General features: G+C 47.7%; 1 protein-coding gene and 1 pseudogene across 1 annotated transcript; both read right to left on the bottom strand.

The window, feature by feature from the left end:
- Window positions 1-5,624: 5,624 nt before the first annotated feature.
- Window positions 5,625-18,105, bottom strand: LOC136480695 (putative wall-associated receptor kinase-like 16; annotated as a pseudogene).
- A 4,200-nt stretch (window positions 18,106-22,305) lies between these two features.
- On the bottom strand, window positions 22,306-26,290 carry LOC136480694 (uncharacterized). Its single transcript, XM_066478164.1, has 4 exons — window positions 26,104-26,290; window positions 25,760-25,806; window positions 24,239-24,344; window positions 22,306-22,631 (listed from the first exon to the last, which is right to left on the bottom strand). The coding sequence occupies exons 1-4, from the start codon at window positions 26,288-26,290 to the stop codon at window positions 22,306-22,308; spliced, it is 666 nt and encodes a 221-aa protein (XP_066334261.1).
- Window positions 26,291-27,261: the final 971 nt, after the last annotated feature.

Raw genomic sequence — 27,261 nt, 5'->3', positions numbered from 1 at the left:
GCGCAGAGACTCCCAGGCCGGGGCGCGAGGACGTGCCGAGGGTGATGCCCGCGGAGGCGCCCAGGGCGGCGCCGCCGGCAGGCACAAGCCGGCACGAGACGACACCTGCCGCAACTGTGGCCAGCTTGGCCATTGGGCCAAGGACTGTCGACAGCCACGACGCGGCCAGGCCCACGTCGCACAGGCGGAGGAGGAGGAGCCGGCTCTGTTCATGGCACATGCCAACATCGAGCTACCTCCAGCGGCACCGGCCGCAGCGGCTCTCCTCCACCTTGACGAGCCAAAAGCACACGCCCTCCTCGGCGACAGCTCCGGCAACGACAAGACTGACGGGTGGTGCCTCGACACCGGCGCCACCCATCACATGACCGGTCGACGGGAGTTCTTCACCGAGCTTGACTCTAGCGTCCGAGGCTCCGTCAAGTTTGGGGATGCCTCCGGCGTAGAGATCAAGGGCGTCGGCTCCATCATCTTCACCGCCGTGTCTGGTGAGCACAGGCTGCTCACCGGAGTCTACTACATCCCCGCGTTGAGGAACTCCATCATCAGCTTGGGACAGCTGGATGAGAACGGTTCGCGCGTGGTGGTTGAGGACGGAGTCATGAGGATTTGGGATCGTCGTCGTCGCCTTCTTGCCAAGGTATCCAGAAGTGCAAATCGACTCTATGTCCTTAACGTGCAGGTGGCACAACCCCTCTGTCTCGCTGCTCGTCGGGATGACGAGGCGTGGCAGTGGCACGAGCGTTTCGGGCACCTTCACTTTGAGGCCCTGAAGCGGCTCAGTGCCACGGAGATGGTGCGAGGCCTGCCGTGCCTCGACCATGTGGAGCAGCTCTGCGACGTCTGCGTGTTGACGAAGCAGAGGCGACTCCCCTTTCCCCAGCAGGCGAGCTTTCGAGCCAAGGAGAGGCTCGAGCTCGTGCACGGGGACTTGTGTGGCCCGGTGACACCGGCCACACCGGGAGGACGACGCTACTTCCTGCTGCTCGTCGACGACCTCTCCCGCTACATGTGGGTGATGGTCCTCGGCAGCAAGGGAGAGGCTGCGGACGCCATCAGACGCGCGCAGGCTTCTGCGGAGGCGGAGTGCGGCCGCAAGCTGCGCGTGCTGCGCACCGACAACGGCGGCGAATTCACGGCGGCTGAATTCGCGTCGTACTGCGCTGACGAGGGCATTCAGCGCCACTACTCCGCGCCGTACAGCCCGCAGCAGAACGGCGTCGTCGAGCGGCGCAACCAGACGGTTGTGGGGATGGCTCGGGCCCTCCTCAAGCAGAGGGGGATGCCGGCTGTCTTCTGGGGAGAGGCGGTGGTGACGGCCGTCTACATCCTCAACCGCTCGCCTACCAAGGCGCTCGACGGCAGGACGCCGTACGAGGCTTGGCATGGGCGCAAGCCGGCGGTCTCCCACTTGCGGGTCTTCGGCTGCCTCGCGTTCGCCAAGGAGCTTGGCCACATCAGCAAGCTCGACGACAGGAGCACTCCGGGAGTGTTCATCGGCTACGCGGAGGGCTCGAAGGCCTACCGCATCCTCGACCCGAAGACACAGCGTGTGCGCACGGCGCGCGACGTTGTGTTCGACGAAGGGCGAGGATGGGCGTGGGACAAGGCGGTGGACGATGGCTCGGCTCCGACTTACGACGACTTCACTGTCGAGTACGTCCACTTCGAGGGAGCTGGGGGAGTAGGCAGCTCTTCTTCGGCGAGCGCGTCTACCCCAGTCCCCGAGCCTCCACCGACCCCGGCGCCTGCTACTCCGACAGCTCCACGCTCTCCAGCCAGGACCTCGGCTGCGATGAGTTCTTCGCCGGCTCCACCACAGCCGGCAACGCCACGCACTCCAGCACCGACAGGCACCTCTCCGGGCACGTCTACTCCAACACCAGCTCGTGTCGAGCATAGCCCGGTTGAGCTCGCTACTCCGCTCTCTCACGACGAGGAGCGCATCGACGCGTACCACGACGGCGAGCCGTTGCGGTACCGTACGATGGAGAACCTTCTCGGCGACCAGTTGGTGCCGGGACTGGTGCCTCATGACCTGGAGGACCTGGAGGCGCAGTTGCACCTTGCGTGTGACGACGGCGAGCCTCGGTCGTTCGCAGAGGCCGAGAGACACGCGGCATGGCGCGCCGCGATGCAGTTGGAGATGGATGCGGTTGAGAAGAACCGCACCTGGGAGCTTGCTGACCTTCCTCGTGGTCATCGCGCGATCACCCTTAAGTGGGTGTACAAGCTGAAGAGGGATGAAGCCGGTGCCATCGTCAAGCACAAGGCTCGCTTGGTGGCACGAGGTTTCGTGCAGCAGGAGGGGGTCGACTTCGACGACGCCTTTGCTCCCGTGGCACGGATGGAGTCCGTGCGACTCCTCCTTGCGCTAGCTGCCCAGGAGGGCTGGCGTGTTCATCACATGGACGTCAAGTCGGCATTCCTTAACGGCGACTTGAAGGAGGAGGTCTACGTGCACCAGCCGCCGGGATTTGCGATCCCCGGCAAGGAGGGCAAGGTGCTCCGCCTGCGCAAGGCCCTCTATGGCTTGCGGCAGGCACCGAGGGCGTGGAATGCCAAGCTGGATTCCACGCTAAAGGGGATGGGCTTCGAGCAAAGCCCGCACGAGGCGGCCATCTACCGACGGGGCAATGGAGGTAATGCCCTGTTGGTGGGTGTCTACGTCGACGACTTGGTGATCACCGGCACCAAGGATGCGGAGGTGGCGGCATTCAAGGAAGAGATGAAGGCCACCTTCCAGATGAGTGACCTGGGGCCTCTCTCCTTCTACCTGGGAATCGAGGTACACCAGGATGACTCTGGGATCACGCTTCGACAGACCGCCTACGCCAAGCGCGTCGTTGAGCTAGCTGGGCTCACCGACTGCAACCCAGCTCTCACTCCGATGGAGGAGAGGCTGAAGCTGAGCCGCGACAGCACGACGGAGGAGGTGGACGCTACGCAGTACCGGCGTCTTGTGGGGAGCCTTCGCTACCTCGCCCACACACGGCCGGACTTGGCATTCTCCGTCGGCTACGTTAGTCGGTTCATGCAGCGACCGACGACGGAGCACCAGCAGGCTGTGAAGAGGATCATCCGCTATGTTGCGGGGACTCTCGACCACGGCCTCTACTACCCGAGGTGCCCTGGGGCGGCACACTTCGTCGGGTACAGCGACAGCGACCACGCCGGCGACATCGACACCAGCAAGAGCACGAGCGGGATCCTCTTCTTCCTCGGCAAGTGCCTCGTTAGCTGGCAGTCGGTCAAGCAGCAGGTGGTGGCCCTGTCCAGCTGCGAGGCCGAGTACATAGCGGCCTCCACCGCTTCGACTCAGGCGCTCTGGCTCGCTCGACTGCTTGGTGATCTCCTCGGCAGAGACACTAGAGCGGTGGAGCTCAGGGTGGACAGCAAGTCCGCTCTGGCCCTGGCAAAGAACCCCGTGTTCCACGAACGCAGCAAGCACATCCGGGTGAGGTACCACTTCATCCGAAGCTGTTTGGAGGAAGGGAGCATCAAGGCGAGCTACATCAACACCAAGGACCAGCTTGCGGACCTGCTCACCAAGCCCCTTGGGAGGATCAAGTTCCTTGAGCTCTGCTCCAGGACCGGGATGGTTCAACTCTCCCACAAGACGACGCACAAGACTTAGGGGGAGAATGATGGATAAGTCTCATGTGTGGCTGGTCTTTGTGGGGCTATGATGCTCACATGGTCATGGTCCTTGTGTGGCTGTTTTTCTGTTTTTAGGACAGCATCTTAGACTAGAGGACAGCATCTTAGAGGACAGCATCTTAGACTAGAGGACAGCATCTTAGCTAGGACAGCATATTAGCATCTTAGACTAGCATCTTAGACTAGCATCTTGGCATATGCTTGGCTGGCTAGCAGCCTATAAATATGTAACCCCAACCCCTTGGGTTGGTATGGCATTTGTGTGAGCTTGTGTGAGAAATAGACAAGAAAATTGCCCCAACTCCTAGTGTCATCCTCTCTCGATGAGAGTAAGAATTCTCCTACTACCAAGAGTGAGAATTCAGCGACTAACAGGAGATTTATGTTGGTTTTGAATTGAATTCGGCCCAGGACAGATTTTGAAGATTTTATAGATTCGCAAACTAATTTTGAAACTAATTCTATACTATTTGAATCTTGCAAACTCTCAAACATTAAAATTTGATTAAAAATAAGTATATTTTGAACTTGTTTGAAACCATTATCTTCTCATACCTTTCACACATTTTTAATGTCTTTTTAACCTGCTTTTGCAAACCTTTTAAACTATATTTTGATAAATCATTTAAAACTATTGTGAAGCTCTTTTGAAATATTTTAGAACCCTGTTTTAAATAATCATTTAAGGTATTTTGAATCTAGTTTTGAATGACAAAATAAACAATTTCAAAACCCCCTTTTGAAACTTAATTTCTCACCCTTGTTTTTGAAATATACAATTATTTTGAGAAATTTAACCCCCCTTTTTAAGAAAGTTTTAAAACTATTTAATACACATTTTCAAACACTTTTGGAACCCATAAGTGAACTTGTTTTTTAAACTACTAGTTTTTGTAAAATAATATTTAGCTTATTACACCTACCCTTTGTTGCACTTCAATATTTACAAGTGGTGAATAAGTCTTGGAGCTTACACATGCATGTTCTTAATTTTTCATAATTCGCAAGTGCAAGTACAGTACCTATCCAAGAAGGTGAAGTTTGTGGTTCAACCAAAGCCGTCACCGAGTACTGAAACATATGAATTCATGTTTTCACATGTGTGCGTTTTGTTGCTATCTTTGGTTTCAATAAAATGGGCATGTGAAAACATGAACTAGGTGCTTTCCTATTTGGACTTCCTTTTATCTGTGAGCCGCTAAATCATTGTTTTTATTTGTGTTACCCAACTACATCATAAAATCAGAAAAAAATTATAGTGTGACATTCACCTACATGAAAAGTCTCATTTGCTTTGTCGGTAGCATAATGGGTAGTCAAAGCAACAATTTCCCTGCCAATAGAGAACCTATAGGGAAAACTATTCCCCGTCGATTTATGTTGACATGAATAAAATCAACAAACCTGATGCTGCATAGTTTTTTCTGTTGGCCAATAGTAAGAAAGTATCGAGAACTGTTTTTGATGGTTAATCGACATGAAATTTTTCTAGACGTTTGGTCCCTAGCGGTATTTTCATACCGGTTTGCTGTCAGGAAAATACTTTGACAGTTTTGCTTATTTCATTCCTTGATAGTTTCGAACCGCTAGGAAAATTCCAGTCCCAATAGTGTTCATTCGAAACAACTACGAATAATTGAACCAGAACAAATAAGATTGTTGCCCATATCAACATACGATCATTAGCTAGTGATGTTTCCAAACATAATACTCCACCGTCTGAGAATGTACGTAGCTATATTCTTAGACGGAGAAGTAATAGTGGCACTACATGTCTACATAAGCACAAAATACAAGCATCTTAATAACAAGTCTCATGATACAGATAAAGATGACACGACACTACATGAATATAATTCAAAGTACAGTCAACTCAAGTACTAAACTGTGACTACCATGGATATGGGGATGAAGCTGAAGTCTTGCTATAAAGTAGTAGCTATACCAGAATGACGTTCAGACATCCTTAATTAACCTGTGACAGAACATGAGCCTCCGGTGGCTATTGCCTTCACTCGCTTAAGCTCCTCCACCACCTCAGCCATGGTCGGTCTGTCATCCAAGTCTTCCTTGAGGCATTGGACTGCAAGCTTACTGATCATGTCGAGGCACTCCATGTGATGATGAGATCGAGCGTCATCACCAGATAAGATCTCTTCATCGTACAACTTCCGTCCATTTCCCTCGTCCTTGCATAACTTGATGAAGTCTATGTAGAGGCTATTCTCCCCATCCTTTGCGGGCTTCCTTGTGACGAGCTCCAAGAGCACCACACCGAAGCTGTAGACGTCGCTCTTCTCCGTGAATCGGCCAGACTTTATGTATATCGGGTCTATGTAGCTCATGTCTCCTGATACACACCACTTGGAGTACCTGCTAGCGACAGACACAAGCTTTGCCGAGCCAAAGTCAGAGACCTTAGGAGTGAGATTATCATCGAGGAGGATATTGCCTGACTTGACATCACCATGGACATGGTTGTGGCCACCATGAGAGTGCATGTAAGCAAGAGCTTCCGCTGAGCCGATGGCAATGTTTAGGCGCACTGGCAAGGGCAGCGGGTGCATCTTGCCTGTGCCATGAAGCACGCTGCAAAGGCTTCCTCTGGGGATAAACTCGAAGACAAGCATGGGAACGTCTGTCTCTAGGCAGCATCCAACGAGGCGGACCAGGTTAGCGTGGTTGATGCGGAACTGGAAGGTGATCTCGTTCACGAACTCCTCCTGCGGAAGCACCTCGCCTTTCGCAGTGGAGCACTTGACGGCAACCTGTTGGGCATCACCAGTGATCCCTATGTAGACCTTTCCAAAGGCACCTTCTCCAATGGAGTTTTTGTAGCCGTTTGTGATTTTCTTCAGCTGACCCTCCGTGAAGATGTTGATGCCCATGCTCTTGAGTATGTCACCACCGTTTTTGTCAAAAAACCTCCTTTGCTTTTGCCTCTTAGCCTCTAAAATTACGAGAGTTGCTAGGGCGATGACAATAAATATTGCTGCAGCCACAGTGAAACAGGATCGATTGTCAGTCATACAGTTGCATGCAGACCTTGCATTATTCCTTCCTGAAATTAATTTGTGCTAAAACTTGTCTATTACATTTTCTTGCCTGTAAACTATGCTGTTGCAGTGGATTTGTTAAATTAAGAATTTCTCCTTAGCGTTTATGCTTCTTAATGGTACAAACCGTCTAAAATATTTCAAAGGCACCTAATGGAATGGTAACAATACATAAGTTCCCTTTTATCATTAAAAATAATTTCATCTTTACCTCAAACTACAACTTTGGATCTCAAAATCCATTCGATATATATGCCTTACAAAGTATTGAACTAATCATGATTTTAAGAAGACAAACTATCATGTACAGTTACTTGTGTCACAATAAAACGAGTAGCATAAAAAAAGAATAAACCAGTCTTAGATCAACATGCATACCTTTGTATTATGCAACAATACAAATTGAAGTGATTTTTAAATTTTCATAGCCAGCAACAGTATTAAAAATACCAATTGAAGATAATTTCCATCACAAAATGAAAGAGCTTGCACATCATTATGCAATAAGTAAATCCTCACCAAATATTAGTATCGCCCATATGGGCAATATGAGCTGACATCCTTTCTCACTTTTACCATCTCCCCTTAGTCCAAATTTGCATTTGCATTTATAACCACCCTGTGTATCATGGCATGTGCTACCACTATAACAGGGATATAGTTTTTCATACTTCTCAGGATCTGATTTCCGAAGATCACACTCATTTATATCTGTATCAGAGATATATGGGAATCAAATAGTTAGCTGGGAACATTGAATATTTAGCAAACTATAGCTGCTAAACAGAATTAAACTGGAAATATACTACAATGTAATAATTGACCATTAACGGTTACATTGGCCACTACTTTCTTCCTCCCTTTATACTGAACCAGAGTTTGGTGAAAAAAAATCTAAAAAACAAATCACATGGACACTAGAAGACTAAACATTCCATAACTATCTCTCTCTCTATCATGTAGACATGCCCCTGCAGAGAATATGTGTATAGTCACCATATACTGGCCGTCACCAGTTCAGGAAACATGAAAGAATTTGTGTGACTTTTTACTATAATTAAAGATTAACATGAGCATCCTTTTGAAAACAAAAAAACTCACTTGTGCATCCGTTGGCGCCAGTGACATAGGGATTACCCTTGTATCCCTCGGAGCAATTGCAGAGGTACCCACACCCCTATATGGCGTTGACACATAAGCTGTTCGCACTGACACAAGCCGGAGCTGTGGGTTTCGCAGATGCCCCACCATTTGGGGGCAGAGGCTGGCAGGACCCATCATCCCTGATGGCCCAGTCAAGCACCACAGGGATAGGTGTGCCTTTAACCCGGCTGAAAAATGTGTCGTTACCGTCACTAATAAGGTCCTGGCGTCTAAAGCAATACCTGAAATAAAACATTGTGTTAGTCAGCTGTTATGGACAATGGGCATATTATACAACAGATAATACATAATATATAGATGGTGAGTTTTTTCTAGTCTCGAGTGTAATATAAAACCAACAAAGAAAATTGAGTACAGATAGGAATAAAATAATTTTTCTGTGTGTCTGTTTTTGTGCCGATAGGGAAATTTGATTTCCTGTTGGTTTATACTCCACATAGGGAAATAACTATTTTTTCTATGGGTCCTATAGTTTTGCACTCGGTTGTCACCCACCGACAGGATAATACATAACTTTTCCATCGGTGGAGGCGATATTGACAGGGAAACTTCAGTTTCCAGTAGTAAATTCTGTTCTGTATTAATGAGTGTTTTAGCTGTCACACGAAAAAAGTTCTACTATTTCAAAAAATAAGTACTGCAATAATGCATCCAACCACAACATAGTCTGTTAGTACAACAAATGGCATCAAAGACGCCGCATGAGTTTTAGTTCCCTGTTGATGATTATAGTTAGTTAGTTAGGCTGAAGTGTATTGCTGTGGGTAGCACCGTAGCAGTCGAGCAACAATCATGCATGCGTACTCGTAGATTTAGCATAGGTTGATGATGAGAGGACGGAGGACATTAATTAGCAGGACAGCAACGAAAACGGCTTCAGCCATCGAGTGCACGGTGCTTCTTGTGTTGACGACTGCCATAGCTGGTGAGAGACGATGATTTTTACTCGTACTATGATACTAGTACGTGCTCCTTCATTATATTGCAAGCTACTAGCTTTGTGGGTTTATATAGAAGGACGACTAGGTAATGTAGTCTCCATCTATATATACCTTATAATCCGCACTATTCAGCTTATTTTTTCAGCCAGAACAGTGTTTTTCTCTCACAACAATTCAGCCAGAATAGTGTTTTCAGCCAAGTTTCAGTAAGCCGAACAGGCCCTCATCTACATCTATAACAAAAATATATATAGATCTCTTTGTATATCTATATCTATACATACCCCTACTAATATTAAAGAGAATAGAGTTGCTTCGTTTGCATCATATTAGACTGACCCTCATTACTACTAAAACACACTGTTCTAGGAGATAGGCCCTTTGGTTTATGGAGGCGGTCACAAAGTCTGTCCTTAAAAATCTACATCAGTTTTTAGAGATGAACAACATATTTATCTTTATGGGGAATAGGCCGTTTGGTTCATTGCTCCTTTATTGCAAGCTAGCTCTATGGTCTATCCCTAATTCAATTTCTACATATGTATTTATATCTATCAGCCTGTTCGGGAGGCCGTATCGTATCGTGGATTATTTACTGCTGGCTGGTTTGGTGTGAGAGAAAAACATTGTTCCTGGCTGGAAATTTACGATCGTTTACAAGCAAGCGAACAGGCTGTATACTTGTATCTATATCTATCCCTAATATTACATCCATCCAGAAATGATATTCAAATGATAATCGTGTATTTGACCGTTCGCTTGGAAGTATAGAAATGAAAGACACCGCGCATCCGAGGCACACGACGATATATATATATATATGCATCAGAATATCCCAAGAGCATATATGCATGCTGACTTGTTACATTACATTCATGGAATTACTATTGTTTTCAACGATGGGCATGCTGGTTTTTCGGTCGCAGCATTGCACTCAAGCATGCCCGAATGCCGGCCGACAGGCCTCCGCCGGGATGGCGTGGCGGCAGCAAAGCTAGGGGGCTTCTATGTTTTCCTGACGGCGCAGCAGCACTGCGGAGGGTTGATGCTGTTCTTGCAAGTCATGGTGATCCACTTGTTGTGGTGCTTGCGCGTGCATACCTCCTCGCACACGTGGTCCATGCACTTTGGACGCATCGGGCTGCAAATCTCCTCCGTATCATCTGCAAGTCGTCATGCAGATGTATATATATATAGGTAACTACCAATGTTAGTAACTAAGCAAAGAGAAATTGCAGAGTAAGATGAAGTAACTTCAGTTCGAAGTGTACCGGCATATAGGTGGCCGTCATCAGCGCGCAAGACATGACCACGAGGACGACGATGCAAAGTTGCCGAAGCAAACGAGTGCAAGGCCCTCATCGGATCTATCGACACTAGTCTTTCTCCTTCACGGCCTGTTCGATCTTCGGTTCGGTCCTAATAACTATGTTCACGGGTGCTTCTGCCTGTACCGCTTCTGTTTCGCGTGCTAGTTTATATAGAATATTGATGGTGGTATCGTTAGTGTAGGGTACTTGTTCAGGATTACTCATTCAGGATTCAAGAAACCCCGTGTGCCACTACATCAATGTCGGCATATCTTTTTTTGTTGCAAAAATTAATGTCGGCATATCTCAGTGCCAGGATATTGACATATCCTCGCGGCTGGATCCAAGTAGAGTAATAAACGTGTCGTATCCAAATATCCAATTCACACAGGCGCTTCTTTTTTTTTTTCTTTTGCAGACAACAGGGGCTATTCCTTCACCACTTTTGCTATATCATATCATACCTGCTTCAGTCTGTTTACTGTACGGTAATGCATAGTTGTTGGCGTCTGTCCGTCCGGACAAACTGACCTACGCTGCAACGCGTGATGACCAAGAAAAAAAACTGGACATACAGCTACAGTCAAGCAGGCCCTGAGCTGTTTTTTTTTTTGCGTGGGTCAGCGCATGGGAGCACAAGCAGCCACTCGCTTGGTTGGGGGGTGTATGCGGCATGTGGGGTCGTGCATGCGCTGTGAGCCGGTGACCAGAGAGAAAGACCGACGCTTGGATTTTGTGAGAGGAGCGTGGGGCCGCATCTACATGCACCATTTGCTGGTCCCGTGACGGGTGACCGTGGACAACTGAGTGCTGGCTTATTTTTTCGTGCAATGTGGCTGGTTATTCCGATGCACCGTCGTCGAGCTCCGTATGTTTCTTGCGCATCAAGTGTAAGATTAATTTGGATGTTGCAAAAGTAGATCTGATGTTGCATACGTTGCAATTGGTATACACGTTTGTTGCAAGTATATGTTCCAAATGTTTCAACTGTTTGAGAAGTTGTTGCAAGTGTTTTATCTGGATGTTGCATATGTTACAGTGACTATACACATTTGTTGCACAAGTCTGTTTCAAATGTTTCATATGTTTTAGATGCAGTAAGTGTTTTCATTAGCTAACACAGGAAGCGCAGGAGGAGGAGGTCCCCGTGTGCATGCGCACCAGCACGCCTAGTGGCAAGAGGCATACATAGGCGCACGCAGCAGCATGTGTAGGCGCGCAACACGCGCATGCGGGGCATGCAGCAGCAGCAGCATGTGTACTGTCAACTACTCCTGTACTTGTAGAGATACACGGCCTCTTCAATTGCTAAACCGCTTTATTTGGCTTGGTGCTGCATGTCAAAAGTGCGGTGACTTCACTATGCCTTCCAGTTGAGCGTGCCCATTCCATCCCCGAGGCAGGGCAGCATGCGTAGGTGCGTAGGCGCGCAACAAGCGCTTGCGGGGCATGCAGCAGCAGCATGTGTACTACCAACTACTCCTGTACTTGTTGGAGATACACGGTCTCTTTAATTGCTAAACCGCTTTATTTGGCTTGGTGCTGAACGTCAAAAGTGCGGTGACTTCACTACGCCTTCCCGTGTAGCATGCCCATTCCATCCCTGAGGCAGGGCAGCATGCGCAGGTGCGTTGCAGCAACAGGCGTATGCGGGCGCGTGCAGCAGGCAGGCAGCCTGTTCGGTTGGGGCTGAAACGATCGTATACGATCGTGGATTATTACTGCTAGCTGGTTTGGCGTGAGAGAAAAATACTGTTCTGGTTGGAAATTTACGATCGTTTACAACCGAGCGAACAGGCTGAGGGCAGGCAGCAGCAACATGGCATGCGCAGCAGACAGGACAAGCGTGGGCGTCCGGACGTCCGGACGTTAGCCACGGCCTTTACTGTATTTTCCTTACAATGTTGCTTTATTGCTTTTCTGTCACCACTTTGGCAATATCAGCAGAGCATATACATGTTAATTCTTGTCGATCACTGCCATAGATAGGTTCTTCCGTGACGGCAGATTCCATCAGGGAAAGTACCAAAAAACATCAAGAAAATGGTTTTTCCTCCTTGACGCGAAACCGTGAGGGACTATTTTGTAACGGTTATCACCATCGGGGAAGGTTTCCTTGTCGGTTGTTACATCCGTTAGGCAAGGTCAATCTTTCCCACAAGTCATCACCGTTAGTGAACGATATATCACATGAAGAATATAAAAACACTAGCTACAACCTCTCAAAAACAAATACAGACCCCTAACACAGCTGCAAGTCAATTCTCATGAGACGCAATAGAAAAAAAAAATGATCCATCTTGAAATTACCATATCAATTTTATAGTCTCTATAATCATCTCCGGCAATAGTGGCCTCCTTTTCTTCCCTCTCATGCTCACTTGCCATCGAAAAGTTGTAGAGCTCGAAACGTTATGCAACTTTGTAGTTGACAAATTTTTCATTTGATATCATATATGCAAGAAAAATTATGTTTGAGCTCCTCATATTGGAATTTCAATCAAATGACCTTGGATGTAGAAATGACCAAGACCAAAGTTGTAGATCTTGAAAAGTTGTATAACTTTGTAGTTGCAATATTTTTATTTGAACACTTTGTAGTGTTTTTTAATAGTGTAGTCTGTACGAATTTCTTCTCTTCTCTATCTCTACACCTAAAAAATACTTAACGTCATCGTCAGCGCCTAATAATCGCCCCGCTAGTAGTAATCGCCTCGCTTCTTTACGCGGCCACGTCCCGCCCCTCAGCTCAGGTACGTCTACGGAGTCTGATGAAGATGGGGACGGTTCGGCTCCATTCAATGGTTCATCGATCTGATCCACAGAATCGATCCTAACGGGCCCCTTTTACTACCCATGAAGCCTGCTCGGTCCAATGGCTCAGAGACACACTCGAACCTTAGGGTCGACTGGATGGATCCACCCATCGGCTTCCTTCTATATGGCGGCGCCCTCTGATCAGTTGCATGATTGTGGTGGACTCGCGGAGCTCTAAACGACTGCATGTAAGGCCGCGCGCACGGCGACCTACGATCCCCGCCGTGTTGCGCACGCGCCGCAGCTGCATGTATGACCGAGCGCACGGCGTCCTCGTCAGGCAAGATGATCGGAGAATGAAGGAAGAAAGGGGAGTGTAGTGATGCGAGGGAGGACGGCCACCGGCTGGTCGACTAGTAGGTGACGACAGAGGGGCTCCTCTGAACGGCGACGGCACGTGCTTCTCGTCCATGTCCGTCGCTCGGTGCACTGACGGCGAGGTCGCTCGGAGCTTTGTGTTGCTGGCGTTGAGGCAGTTCACTGCAGGAGACAGGTCACGATGCTGATGCTCCGATCCTTTTGCTCCTTTGGCAGTTGCAGGACAAATTGCAGTTGCATCTGCAGGGAAGGTGGAGGGTGCGTGCTCTCTGCCAGTCTTGCCCAATGCCAACGCTCCAACCAACACGCAACGCAGTCACCCCCCGCTCGCTGAGAAGATGCGCCGCCCGTGCTCGCTCACTCAGCTTCAGCACCTCCACGCCTCCCGCGACGACCGACGGCCGCCGCCGGCGAACCCTGGCGCCGTCATATTTTTTTATAAATTGGATCTACACCACATACGTGACAAAGATCATGAAACATGTTTTATATTTTCTATGTAATTATATTTGTAGATTCCTTAATATGTTCGTGTAATCTGCAAGCCACGTGCGTGATCATATATGTAGATAAAAATTTGTAAAACGCATGCAACGCACGGGCATCTATCTAGTGCTCCAAAAAAATGTGAACGTTGTGATCCTAAGTTCGAATTAAAAAACTCCCGGTAGTATTTATGACGTGTTCAGGTCCACCTATTTAGCATCAGTGTTGAAATTGATATGACAGCTAAATGCCTCTTCATCATGGATGCTGGTTGTTATTATTGGATACACTGACAGATAGGTAGGCACAGGCTGATCCATTCATTGATTACACACATACACGCATGCAATTTATATATAGTATCTATCAGTCAGCATGGACATCCAATGACGCTATTATTTATTTACACTAGTAAATATGCCCGTGCGTTGCTACAGGTAAATAATACATTTTAAAATTCATATTGTTTTTATCTCTCTCCTTCATTGTGTTTGACTAAGTAGTTGGATTTTTCGCTTGATTGGAAACTAATTTTTTTCATTAAATATGTAGTGGCATTTGTGTAGAATAGGATATCATTCAATAATAAATACACGATACAATTGTTAAAATTTAGTTATTCATTCGTCAATATAATGTTTGAACTATATTTGAATATGAATTCTGACAGACTTCCTTTTCCTTATGTTGTTCATTTTGTGATAAAAGCATAATATCCATTAGTAGCGCAAGAATGAGCCAAGTCCAACAGTTTTAGGCGGAGCCGTTCAAAACAAACTCTTGGGGAATCTTGAACCTTTTGCTGACCATTGTCTCCCTTTAATGAACAACCACTTAGATCAAATTTGACAGTTTGGAAGGGAGCATATCAGTGAAATGCTCATAATTATATCATCTCTGCCTTTTAGTAGTATACCCTCTCGTGCAGGGCAGACCTTGGACAAAAATTGAGGGAAGGAACACATCAACATGAGAAACTAACATATATGTTTCTTTACTCAGCAGGGGCCTTATAAATTATTTGTACAGGGGCACATATGGTGGAAAATTGCAAATCAGCTATCCAAAATTGAGTACACCTAGTTCCGTCCCAGCTGCTCTCTCGGTTGTAAGTAGTTCCTTGGGGCACTCCACTGGCTTTCACATTCTTCTCCTTGCCATATGTGAGCGACAAAATCAAAATTACTCTAGTCTCTCTTCCCACCGACTTTGCCCAACCATCTTCGTTGCAATGGTTAACCATATCAAAATCAAGATTGCTAGCTTTTGACACATGCATCTCGGAGATGAAATGACCCAAAACATTTACGATGCATAAAAGCTGTCCATAAGAAATAAACAGGGAGTAATTTCTGGGAGCAAGTAGAAAATTCAGGATGAGCAAATAAGTACACTTTGTTTGTTATGAATCTGCTCCTCCATGTCATTGTTCCCCTCACCCATCATAATCAGATCCTCTTTATCAACAGCTCCATGTACCTGCATAACAATCACCAGTCTGAGCTCCAAATACAAAATGTGATTTGGAAATGGAAAGTAAAAGGTCATTCACATAAAAAAAGAGACACAAGGATCTCTACAAATTAGACCGAACATGGCTGACACTATACTCAAGTAAGCTCACACATTCCCTCACCAATCCCCCAAATTTCAGTGCTAAATATGCTGGAAAAAATGTCGCACTTTGCTATAGTGTCTGATATGTGGAACTGAAAGAAGCTTATTTATATGCAAAAGAATCTCTACAGCTAACTGAAATAAATCAATATATCACTGCAGTTACGATGTGATTTCTAACAAAGCATAAACCTCAATTATTTTGACATCTCTGAATTATAACTACAATCAGAATTTATATGAACAAAATGGAAACTTGAAGATACTGCCCTAACTTGAAATGAATATGCTTGATGAAGTGACGCAAATAAGTAATCTGAAGCAAGACTGGCTAGGCAAGTCAAGGTCAGCAAAGACTCCAAACATGCCCTGTATCACCAACCATGTAAACACGTCAACCCCGCCTTTCTTCTGTCCTCACCATTTGAAAAATTATGCACCTCATGTGAATTAAGAATTTCCTACTGTTTACAACAGTGTGCTGGGGAAAGGATATTTATCCTAGTGTCTTGTATATGGTGGAAGATTCTCAGACAACAAACTACATCCTGATAAAAAATAGAACAAAAGTACAGAACACTTTCTAATATGCCATTTGTAGACCAATCTAATGCTAATTAGAAAACAGTACTCAAGTTTGTACTAAATAGGTACTTTGCAAATTTGTGAATACTAACTGAGGTACTGATGCACGGGCTCTGGAGCATTGCTCTTGAGCAATAATCACTTTTGAGAGTGCTCCAATGCAAGCTTCTGAGACTTCTCTTCCTTGAGCAATCTGTTTCCAATCTTGAAAGGGGAACCAACTTTGTTGTCCCAAATAGCCAATCCTAGTCAGATAAAGGAGCCAGCAACTACCCTAGTCCGGGGAGCGTGCACATCTGCATCTGATTCACAGACTGAGTCAAAATTTGCAAGCAATTTTATTGAATTAAAGAGCTACTTTGCTAGCTGTCTGTGCTACTGATTGATAATTCATTGTTGGTATATCTCAACACGGATATCCACATACTCATCGATCATGTCGGCCTCCCCATTGCCCTCTTATCTGAAATGTCATTCTCCTGAAATAGGCAACAAAAAAAGGATCAATATTAGACACATTCCAAACATCAGCTTGCCGCGGCACACCCGCCACCCGTCCGGACACCGCGAAGATGCAGGACAGCTTATACTTGTCATAAACCCAGGACATTAAAGATCTCCACACAACAGATTTATCCATGCTGAGCCTAATTGCAACATAATCTTGTGGGAACGACCAGGTTAGCCAATCTATGCTAACAGTATTGCATCCCAGGTAGAAAAAAAAATCAGAGAATCAGAGAAAAGAAATAGCAGATCCGACCAGTTCTAATCAGACAACCTCGAGATCGCATTCGAGATCGCGTTTGGAATCCATGTTGTCAATTCCAATCCGGCGAGACCAAGATTCAAAACTGGCATTGTCGACAAAGACTATATTGGTGTTTTGACAAGAAGAAGAATCGTGGGCTACAATATATATAAGAGGGAAAAAGTGGCAAATGATAGAAACCTGAATTCGAACAGATCATGGACATCTGTGACCCAAGTCGATTCCGTTCTGCGTTCAATTCAATTTTCCTGACCAACACAGAGCAACGGAAGCATAGGAGCTGAAGTCTTGATTCGATTCCAATTCCAAACCAATTCCGATCCGAATCCGACTCGCTCGGCCAAAATCGCGCTTTGTGCCGAATGCGGCGGGCTGGGCGGGCAGCTGCGCAAGAGCCGCCTGCGCATCGGCGTCGATGCCGGAGTCGGACGCGGCTCGCTGCACAGAGCGCTGCGACAGAGGAGGAGGGCGCTCAGCGAGCACCGCGCTCTGCGGCCGGCATCCGAGACGTCGGCGGAGCTGCAGTGGCTGTGCGGCTTCCCAGCACGGAAGAGGCCGGAGATCGAACGCGCCGGATGGAGCAGGGCGAGGTGGATGCGGTGGCGCTCTCGGTTTGGGCGGCGAAGGTGGTAGGGCGGTAGAACGCGGCGGTGGCAGAGCTTCTGCTCGGCCATCCATGGCGGCGGCGTGCGTGACGGCAGCAAGCGGCGGTGGCTTTTTTTGCTTTTTATCGAGAGGGAGACGGGATGGGAACGGAAACGACGGAGCGCAGTGGGAGCGAGCATCATCGTCGTCCACGCGAGGGAGAGGGCGAGTGGGGGCGGAGCAAGTGCCCGCGAAATACAGCGAGTGGGACAGTTGGGCTAGTAGAATGGGCCAGACGAAAAACAGGCCAGACCAAAAAAAAAAAAAGTTGAAATTTTGTCTTTTTATTATTAGATATTGATATATTTATATATAGTTTGGAGGGCGTGGATTCTTTACGATGCAGCAGCACTCCTTCGGCTGCAGAATCAGGTTATCCTTGCAGTAATGTTTGAAGTTCCAACTGCCCATTGAGGCAGCCTTGGCTCTGCATGATTCTTGGCACAAATACGGTTTGGCGTCGCAGTCATAATCCACGACGGTGCACTCGTCACTACCCGACTCTGCACACGTACACATGCAGTGCAATCAACCAGAACAGATCAGATTTGGCTGCAGAAATCAGGGCAGCACAACAGTATGTACTCGTAGAGGAGCTAGCTAGATATACATGCATGATTATATTGCTTGCTTGTACCTGCAGAGGTGGAGGACAGGAGAGAGGACACGACCAGGAGAGCGACCAACATAGCCGTGGAGTGCACAGTGCTGCTTCTTGGGTCGCTGAGTGCCATAGCAAATATGTAGTAGTACTCTGAGTACTCTCCGTCCCCGATGCAAGTAGGTTATATGTCGCTGGTGCATATATATAGGCAAATAGAAGCAGGACCGAAGCGATCATCAGTAGTGCAGTTCATTAATTACATCTATCATCTAGCTTATATCAATCTATCTATCTATCTATCTATCTATCTATCTATCTATCTATCTAATCCGAAATAAAAGGTATCATAAAAAATTTAGGACATATTATTGCGTAATTCAAAAGACACATGTAATCCTACATTAACATATTGTTTATCATATTTATGTTGATGATAGATATTAATGTTAGGTATGTTTATGAATGTTTCCTTTTCAAACGGAATTGTAAAGTTACTATGATTGAATTTGTTAGAATTTTGGGATAAATTATGAGTGCTTGGGTAATTTATATTTTGGAGGGAGTATCTATCTAATCTAGCTAGCGGCGGGTCATCTCAGGAGGTGTCGTGTATTTTTCGGGCGAAGAACGAGGGTTAAATCGGCGTCGGTGACCCATCACTGTTTATACCCCCTCGGCCCGCGTGTCTTGGCACTATGAGGCCTGTGGAATTTGACACTGGCTTGTGTGTGACCAAATTAGCGTTAATAATTCCTTTTAACAGAGATCACTTCCAAGAGGCGGGTGAGCCACCCACATTTAATTAGAAAGCTGATTTGCCCACACTGTTGACTCTAAATGCAGTAGTAGTGTAAGTTATTGTGGTTCAAAACAGAATTTAACCATGCTTAACCCAACAAACACCATTTACCTGCAGGTATGTGTTATTCCTTAGTAAAGTACATCCATCAGTTTCTTAAAAAAGGTTCAAAGACGTCAATATAACGAGGCACCACCTGCTTATTACATATTAGTATTAAAATGCACGGTATACATACATACATTAACACACGTGATCGACGTACGTGGTACAACTAAAAGTCGAAGGCTAGCATGGCAACTTGATCATTAGCTAGGTTGTTCAAATTGCATGCTGTGTGTGCGGGATTATTCGTAGCTACTTTTTTTTTTTTTTTTTTTGAGAAATAGCTACTTTATTTATGTAGTACCCATAGACGCAGTTCCTTGGTATCGTCGCCGATCACGAGCCCCGGCCGTCATATATATGATGCAACTCCTCCGGCCTGCGGGCTAGATAAAGGAGAAGGGCCCGGCGACGAGACCCAGCAATCCGCCGATGAGGCAGGGCAGCATGCCGCCGACGACCTGAACCGGCGCGCTCAGCGTGCCAGTGACGCCGGCCAGGGACACGTTGCAGGTGGCCAACGGGGTGGTGACCACCACGCTGCCCTTGTTGGCCAGCAGCATGGAGGAGAGCAGGCCGCCGCCGCCGCCGCTGTTACGGATGACGCCCAGTTCGATCATGAAGTCGCCGTTGGTGTCTGCCTCCGCGTTGGCCCACACGGTAATGCCCGCGGCGGAGACGACAGGACCCCTGCTGGCCCCGCTGCTCTGGCGGCCTTCCCTCTCCTGGCCAGCGTATCGATTTTGAAATAAAAAAAATGAATAAAAAGATTCACTTGTGAATGAAAAAAAAAGTAGGAATAATGTTGAAGTTATTGGGGAAAGGTCTTGTTACCGTACCGCAATATTTACTGGTTTAGACCGGGACAGAGCCGGAATGCCGCACTGCAGCTGTAGGCTGGCGTCTGGCCGCGAACACGTACGTAATTAAAAATAATAAAACAAATAAAACAAGAAAAACATATGTGAATATATATATATATTTTTTATATCTACTTCTAAATATTAAAGAGCAAGCAATTCTTCAAACACGATTTTTTATTCTTAGAATACCCTTTCGTCGTTTATATCCCGTATGCATGTGATTTTTTTGATGAAACCGTATGTATGTACGTGATGGGACACATAACCCGTGCACATAGATGAATTAGAAGGATTCGCGTCCAGTGATAATACGAAATTCAAATTTAAAATGTATGAGGTTCTGTTACACCACGTCAGCTGTTATATTATATACTTACTAGCGAACGGCGTGGCGGTCGCCGCGTTGATCGAGCTCCCCGTGCTGCATGGTAAAACACCGAAGACGAGGGCCTTGGCGGCGCCGACAATGGTGAGTAGTGGCCCCCTGCACACCACGGCCGATGCCAGCAGCGGTGGCGGCGACAGAGGAGGAGAGCAGCGAGGACATGGTTCTTCGTCGGCACCATCGTTCAGTTCGTTTTTTTTTTTGTTTGTTGTCCTGGGTTATGTATGTATGTTGTACTCCTGCTGTAGCCTAGCAGCTTGTGTGTCTCATGTAGCTGCATGGACCCGGTATTTATAGATTGCACGTGTCCAAGGCCAACGAAAGCTGTCTGCGAGCTTTTCCATTCACCATATATACACAAACACACAACAGATGTATGGATTGGCCGCTTTTTCCATCAGTGCGCTCGTGCCTTTTCGGATCGCACAAAAGGCTAGTATGCGTCTGCTGGCCTGGGCCATATTTGTGCACCAAAGGCCAGTCGTTGTTACGATTGACTGGTCGATTCCAAATCCGAGGAATCTATTGGTGCTGTGGAGCAGATGGCATTGTCCAGTAGTGCTTGCTGATTTTTAAGCGAGGTGAGCGTGCGTGCAATAAGATCTCGAGGTAAACAAGGATGATCAAGTGGACCAGCGTGGGCCATGTTGGAGACAGATGAGCGGTCCAAAACTTGTCACATTCAAATTTCACTTCAGGTCCCTGAATTGAACATAGATAGGGGTGCCTTGCATCCTTTGTTCAGAAACTATGTTTTCAAAATAGCTTTGAGAACTTTTAATAAAAATTGGGGCACATAATTGATTTCAAATGAAAAGTATTCAAGTACAAAGTTGTAGTCTCGTCGAGCTTTACAACTTTGGTAAAACATTTGCCTTCATCTGACTTACTATGAATAAGTTATCAATTTATATATGTGTCGTACACTACTACCCTAACCATTTCCTCACGCGGTCAATAACTATTAACAGAGGTTGGCAGACAGTCTGCCTCTACCTCACCATCACTGGATTTTCAGAGGTGGACACATGCCCGTCTCTGCTATTAATAAATTGAAAAACAGCAAGCACATCGATGGGCCCCGCTGAACCCATCGTTGAGGCCCGCCAAGCCCATCGACGCGCTGCTACCGCTGCTTGCCAGAAACGCCGCCACCGTCTTCGAAGCACGGCGCGAGGACAGGCGGCCACAACCATGCCGTCAGATCCAAGAGTGCTCGCCGCCTCGCGGACGAGCATGCTGTTGGATCCGCAAGCCCCGGCGCCATAAGGACGAGCAACTCGTCGGATCAGCGAGCCCTCGCCGCCTCGAGGACGAGGAGGCCGCTGGATCCGCAAACCCCGCCACCGCCGCCGCTACAAGGACAGGGGTAGGCCCCGAGCACGCCGCTAGAGGGGAGATTCTCCACACACAGAGAGAGAGAGAGAGAGAGAGAGAGAGAGAGAGAGGTGGAGATAGAGTATGGTGTTTTCTGTATTGCGGCAGGGGGTGGGGAGCCGTAGAATAGAGATTGGTTTTATATGCTAGGGTTTGGTAGTGGGTCGTGTTAGCCATCGCTGTTTATACCCCCTCGGCCGCGTGTCTTGGCACTATGAGGCCTGTGGAATTTGATACTGGCCTGTGTGTGACCGAAATAGCGTTAATAATTCCTTTTAACAGAGATCACTTCCAAGAGGCGGGTGAGCCACCCACATTTAATTAGAAAGCTGATTTGCCCACCACTGTAGACTCTAAATGCAGTAGTAGTGTAAGTTATTGCGGTTCAAAACAGAATTTAATCATGCTTAACCCAAAAAACACCATTTACCTGCAGGTATGTGTTATTCCTTAGTAAAGTACATCCATCAGTTTCTTAAAAAAGGTTCAAAGACGTCAATATAACGAGGCACCACCTGCTTATTACATATTAGTATTAAAATGCACATACTACATTAACACACGTGATCGACGTACGTGGTACAACTAAAAGTCGAAGGCTAGCATGGCAACTTGATCATTAGCTAGGTTGTTCAAATTGCATGCTGTGTGTGCGGGTTTATTCGTAGCTACTTTATTTATGTTTTTTTTTAGAAATAGATACTTTATTTATGTAGTACCCATAGACGCAGTTCCTTGGTATCGTCGCCGATCACGAGCCCCGGCCGTCATATATATGATGCAACTCCTCCGGCCTGCGGGCTAGATAAAGGAGAAGGGCCCGGCGTCGAGACCCAGCAATCCGCCGATGAGGCAGGGCAGCATGCCGCCGACGACCTGAACCGGCGCGCTCAGCGTGCCAGTGACGCCGGCCAGGGACATGTTGCAGGTGGCCAACGGGGTGGTGACCACCACGCTGCCCTGGTTGGCCAGCAGCATGGAGGAGAGCAGGCCGCCTCCGCCGCCGCTGTTACGGATGACGCCCAGTTCGATCATGAAGTCGCCGTTGGTGTCTGCCTCCGCGTTGGCCCACACGGTAATGCCCGCGGCGGAGACGACAGGACCCCTGCCAGCGTATCGATTTTGAACTAAAGAAAATGAATAAAAAGATTCACTTGTGAATGAAAAAAAGTAGGAATAATGTTGAAGTTATTGGGGAAAGGTCTTGTTACCGTAGCGCAATATTTACTGGTTTAGACCGCGACAGAGCCGACACTACTGGAAACCGGCAATTTGCCGAGTGCCTGCGGCACTCGGCAAAGCCCGAAATACACTCGGTAAAGATTTTGCCGAGTGCTGCACTCGGCAAAGAGCAGTTGACAAAGAACCCGTCGGCAAAGATTTCTTTGCCGAGTGCCACATATCGGGCACTCGGTAAAGCCTTTACCGAGTGTCACGTCAGCACTCTGCAAAAAAAACCCGACATCAACTCTGACGGCCTCTTTGGCCGAGTGCCACCTCAGCGGCACTCGGCAAAGAATTTTTTCTTTTTTTTTGAAAATTCTTTGCCGAGTGCCATACTCTTGCACTCGGCAAAGAAAATTTTTTAAAAAATCTTTGCCGAGTGCCATGGCTCTGGCACTCGGCAAAGCTGGGCAATTGGGTCTCTGCTTCCCAGCTTTGCCGAATGCCATGGTCACGGCACTCGGCAAAGAGAGGAAAAATGCTATTTTTTTGTTTTTTGCTTTCCATCAGCGCAGACAAAGAAATCACATATATATCAACACACAGCACAGGATATATCATATACACATCCATATTCCATCACATACACATCCATAACCCATCACATAAACATCCACCATCCATAATACATCACATACAAATCCATTGTCCATAATCCATCACATACATTCGCATCATCCATGACAATATCCATCACAATATATATATGTCTCTAGTAGTAGTCCAACATAAGGCTAAGTCTAACACAAGTCCATGCAACATGAACAGAAACAAATAAATGGTACCTACTGCCAGCCTCCCCACCCGGAGTGTGAACTGCCACCTTGAGGAGGGCCAGTTGTCCACCCGGCCTGTGGAGAAGGGCCACCTTGAGGAGTCGGGTTCGAACTCGCCGACTGTTGCTGCACAAAGGAGAAGCGAATTCATGAGTATCTACAGGAGGACCGCACAAGCTAAAGGAATAAACAACCATATATACTCACCGGAGTCCCTACAGGAGGAGGAGGAGCCACAACTAGAGCGAGCAGCGACTGGGGCACGACCACACCTGGCAAGGCCTGAAGGCTCGCCATGAAGCTGAACATGTCCTGCAGCCTCTGCGTCTCGGCCGCCCTCTGGGCTTGTACAACCTCCATCTCCAGCCGATGGGCCTCCGCCTGGGCCGCCTGCTGGGCCTCCAACCTCCGCAAGTCGGCCTGCAACATTCCACCCGCAATGTTTAAACAATGCAAAGGCAAGGTAGATGTGTAAAAGCAATGAACGACGAATAAAACAGTACTAACCTGGAGTTCCGCCATCTGCTGCTGTGAGCTCTGCTGCCGAGAGCGTATGGGGTGGGAGGAGCTCGTGCTCCTTGCTCGAATCTCGGCGAGGTTGGGAACAGAGGCGGAGTCGACTGTGCTGTCCGCCATCCAATACCGGCCGTGCTGCTTCCCTCCTCCGAGCCTCATCAGGAGGTCTGTGTCCAGGGGCTGGGTGGCCGGATCGAAGTCCTCCCCATGGCGCTCACAGGCCGCCGAGGTGTAATCGCTAAGCTTGCTGTGGACGCTCGCGCTGGTGTACACCTCGGGCTCGTCCGCCGGGTTGTAGGTGACTTCCGGGGCCGTTGCCTTGCCCTTGTGTGCCAGGGCGTACGCCATGAACTCGTTGCATTCCTGGCCTTGGTGCGCCTGGGACTGCGAGGAAAACACAAAGATGATTACAAGTAATGAGAATTGAGCATTAGAATAAATAAATAAAGATGAAAACACAAAGAAGATTACCCATGTCTAGGCGTACGCGCTGAGGCTTCGGTTGCCTTGGTGGTGTGGCGCCCCACCCATCTACAGGCGGCAGTCCTGACGGATGTTGTGCTTCTCCGCCCACTCCTCCGAGAGCCACCTGTCCACAATGGCCTCCCAGTAGAGGCGGTGCCTGGCGCACCAATCAGGACATTGATGCATGCCATCAAGTTATTGATAAGTCAGAAGATGAAATGAAGCCTACCTATTCTTCACGGAAGGAGTCAGTATTAATGTTTCGTACTTACCGAGAGGTACTGCTCCTTGGTGAGCGTCCTGGTCCTGGCATCGACCTTCCTCACCACCTGACCAAGGACGTCGGCGCTGTAGTTGATGATGCACTGGAGCCGCGTCTCGTGGTACAGGTCCGAGAGTCGGGACCTACAGACCTTGTCCTGCACTCGCGCTGCCCGGTCCTCAAACCCTTCGTCGCACCTGAAGAAGTCTTGCATACAGACATCATGTATCGTTTCATTATTTCAAGAACGACCAATGAATGCGTAGTATTGACCAATTTAGTGCGATGAAGACTCACCCAGAACTCGGCCTTGATCCGCGCCGCAACGGTGCCGAACTTGCTGTCCTCGGCGGCGTAGAAGTGGTCCCACGTTCAGGGCGGCGAAGTCACCGAGGCGTAGATGACCATGCCAGGGTAGTGCTGCCGAATCAGAAGGCCCAGGGTGCCATTGATGTGCCGGCCCGTTCCGGACACAACTTCCCAGTTGCTGCAAGAGTCATTAAGAAGAATTGTTAGTCTCCAGTTCGATTTTCAACATGTCATATGAAATAGTAGTGAAATAATACTTACTTGTCGCCGCTGGGTCGAATCACCGGGTGCCGGTGAAGTGGGATCGACCACGCCGGGAGCTGCGAGGGCCCGCGCAAGTAGACTCCCGACGAGGTAGAGCCAGAGGCAGTGCTAGTGAAACCCCCTGCTGTCGCTATCGCCGCCTCCCCGTGGTCCGATGAGTCAGAGGAAGTTTTGGCACTCAGTAAAATAAATTCTTTGCCGAGTGCCAAACGGGGGGCACTCGGCAAAGAGGACGCCGCTGGATGCCGTTAAGCCCCTACCAATCTTTGCTGAGTGTCTGCCTTTGCCGAGTGCCAGGCACTCGGCAAAGACAGCCTTTGTTGAGTGCAGGTCTTTGCCGAGTGTCATATTTTACCGAGTGCGGCGCTCGGCAAAGCAGGTCTTTGCCGAGTGCCCGAAATTTGGCACTCGGCAAAGATTTTTGCACTCGGCAAATCACGTGTTTCCCGTAGTGCGGAATGCCGCACTGCAGCTGTAGGCTGGCGTCTGGCCGAACACGTACGTAATTAAAAATAATAAAACAAATAAAACAAGAAAAACTTATATATATATATTTATATCTACTTCTAAATATTAAAGAGCAAGCAATTCTTCAAACACGATTTTTTATTTTTAGAATACCCTTTCGTCGTTTATATCCCGTATGCATGTGATTTTTTTTATGAAACCGTATGTATGTGATGGGACACATAACCCGTGCACATAGATGAATTAGAACGATTCGCGTCCAGTGATAATACGAAATTCAAATTTCAAATGTATGAGGTTCTGTTATATACTTACTAGCGAACGGCGTGGCAGTCACCACGTTGATCGAACTCCCCGTGCTGCATGGTACTACGCCGAAGACGGCCTTGGCGGCGCTGACAATAGTGAGTAGTGGCCCCCCTGCACACCACGGCCGATGCCAGCAGCGGTGGCGGCGACAGAGGAGGAGAGCAGCGAGGACATGGTTCTTCGTCGGCACCATCGTTCAGTTCGTTTTTTTTGTTTGTTGTCCTGGGTTATGTATGTATGTTGTACTCCTGCTGTAGCCTAGCAGCTTGTGTGTCTCATGTAGCTGCATGGACCCGGTATTTATAGAATGCAGGTGTCCAAGGCCAACGAAAGCTGTCTGCGAGCTTTTCCATTCACCATATATATACACAAACACACAACAGATGTATGGATTTGCCGCTTTTTCCATCAGTGCGCTCGTGCCTTTTCGGATCGCACAAAAGGCTAGTATGCGTCTGCTGGGCCATATTTGTGCACCAAAGGCCAGTCGTTGTTACGATTGACTGGTCGATTCCAAATCCGAGGAATCTATTGGTGCTGTGGAGCAGATGGCATTGTCCAGTAATGCTTGCTGATTTTTAAGCGAGGTGATCGTGCGTGCAATAAGATCTCGAGGTAAACAAGGATGATCAAGTGGACCAGCGTGGGCCATGTTGGACACAGATGAGCGGTCCAAAACTTGTCACATTCAAATTTCACTTCAGGTCCCTGAATTGAACATAGATAGGGGTGCCTTGCATCCTTTGTTCAGAAACTATGTTTTCAAAATAGCTTTGAGAACTTTTAATAAAAATTGGGGCACATAAATGATTTCAAATGAAAAGTATTCAACTATAAAGTTGTAGTCTCATCGAGCTTTACAACTTTGGTAAAACATTTGCCTTCATCTGACTTACTATGAATAAGTTATCAATTTATATATGTGTCGTACACTACTACCCTAACCATTTTCTCAGGCGGTCAATAACTATTAAAAGAGGTTGGCAGACAGTCTGCCTCTACCTCGCCATCACTGGATTTTCAGAGGTGGACACATGCCCACCTCTGCTATTAATAAATTGAAAAACTGCAAGCACATCGATGGGCCCCGCTGAACCCCTCGTTGAGGCCCGCCAAGCCCATCGACGCGCCGCTACCGCTGCTTGCTAGAAACGCGGCAACCGT

The sequence above is a fragment of the Miscanthus floridulus genome, chromosome 9 (assembly GCF_019320115.1).
Source record: "Miscanthus floridulus cultivar M001 chromosome 9, ASM1932011v1, whole genome shotgun sequence".
Classification (NCBI taxonomy): Eukaryota; Viridiplantae; Streptophyta; class Magnoliopsida; order Poales; family Poaceae; genus Miscanthus; species Miscanthus floridulus.
Note: the sequence above shows the minus strand (reverse complement) of the source record. Positions and strands in the feature narration are given on the sequence as shown.

Excerpts from the sequence above, each read along its gene's own strand:
- LOC136480694 (XM_066478164.1), bottom strand. The coding sequence starts at position 26,290 with ATGGTGCCGACGAAGAACCATGTCCTCGCTGCTCTCCTCCTCTGTCGC. Across the intron at positions 25,807-26,103 it reads GACTGCCACGCCGTTCGCTA|ACGCCAGCCTACAGCTGCAG; the intron begins GTAAGTATATAA and ends GTGTTCGGCCAG. Across the intron at positions 24,345-25,759 it reads TTCCGCACTACGGGAAACAC|GGCAAGGCAACGGCCCCGGA; the intron begins GTGATTTGCCGA and ends CTGGCACACAAG.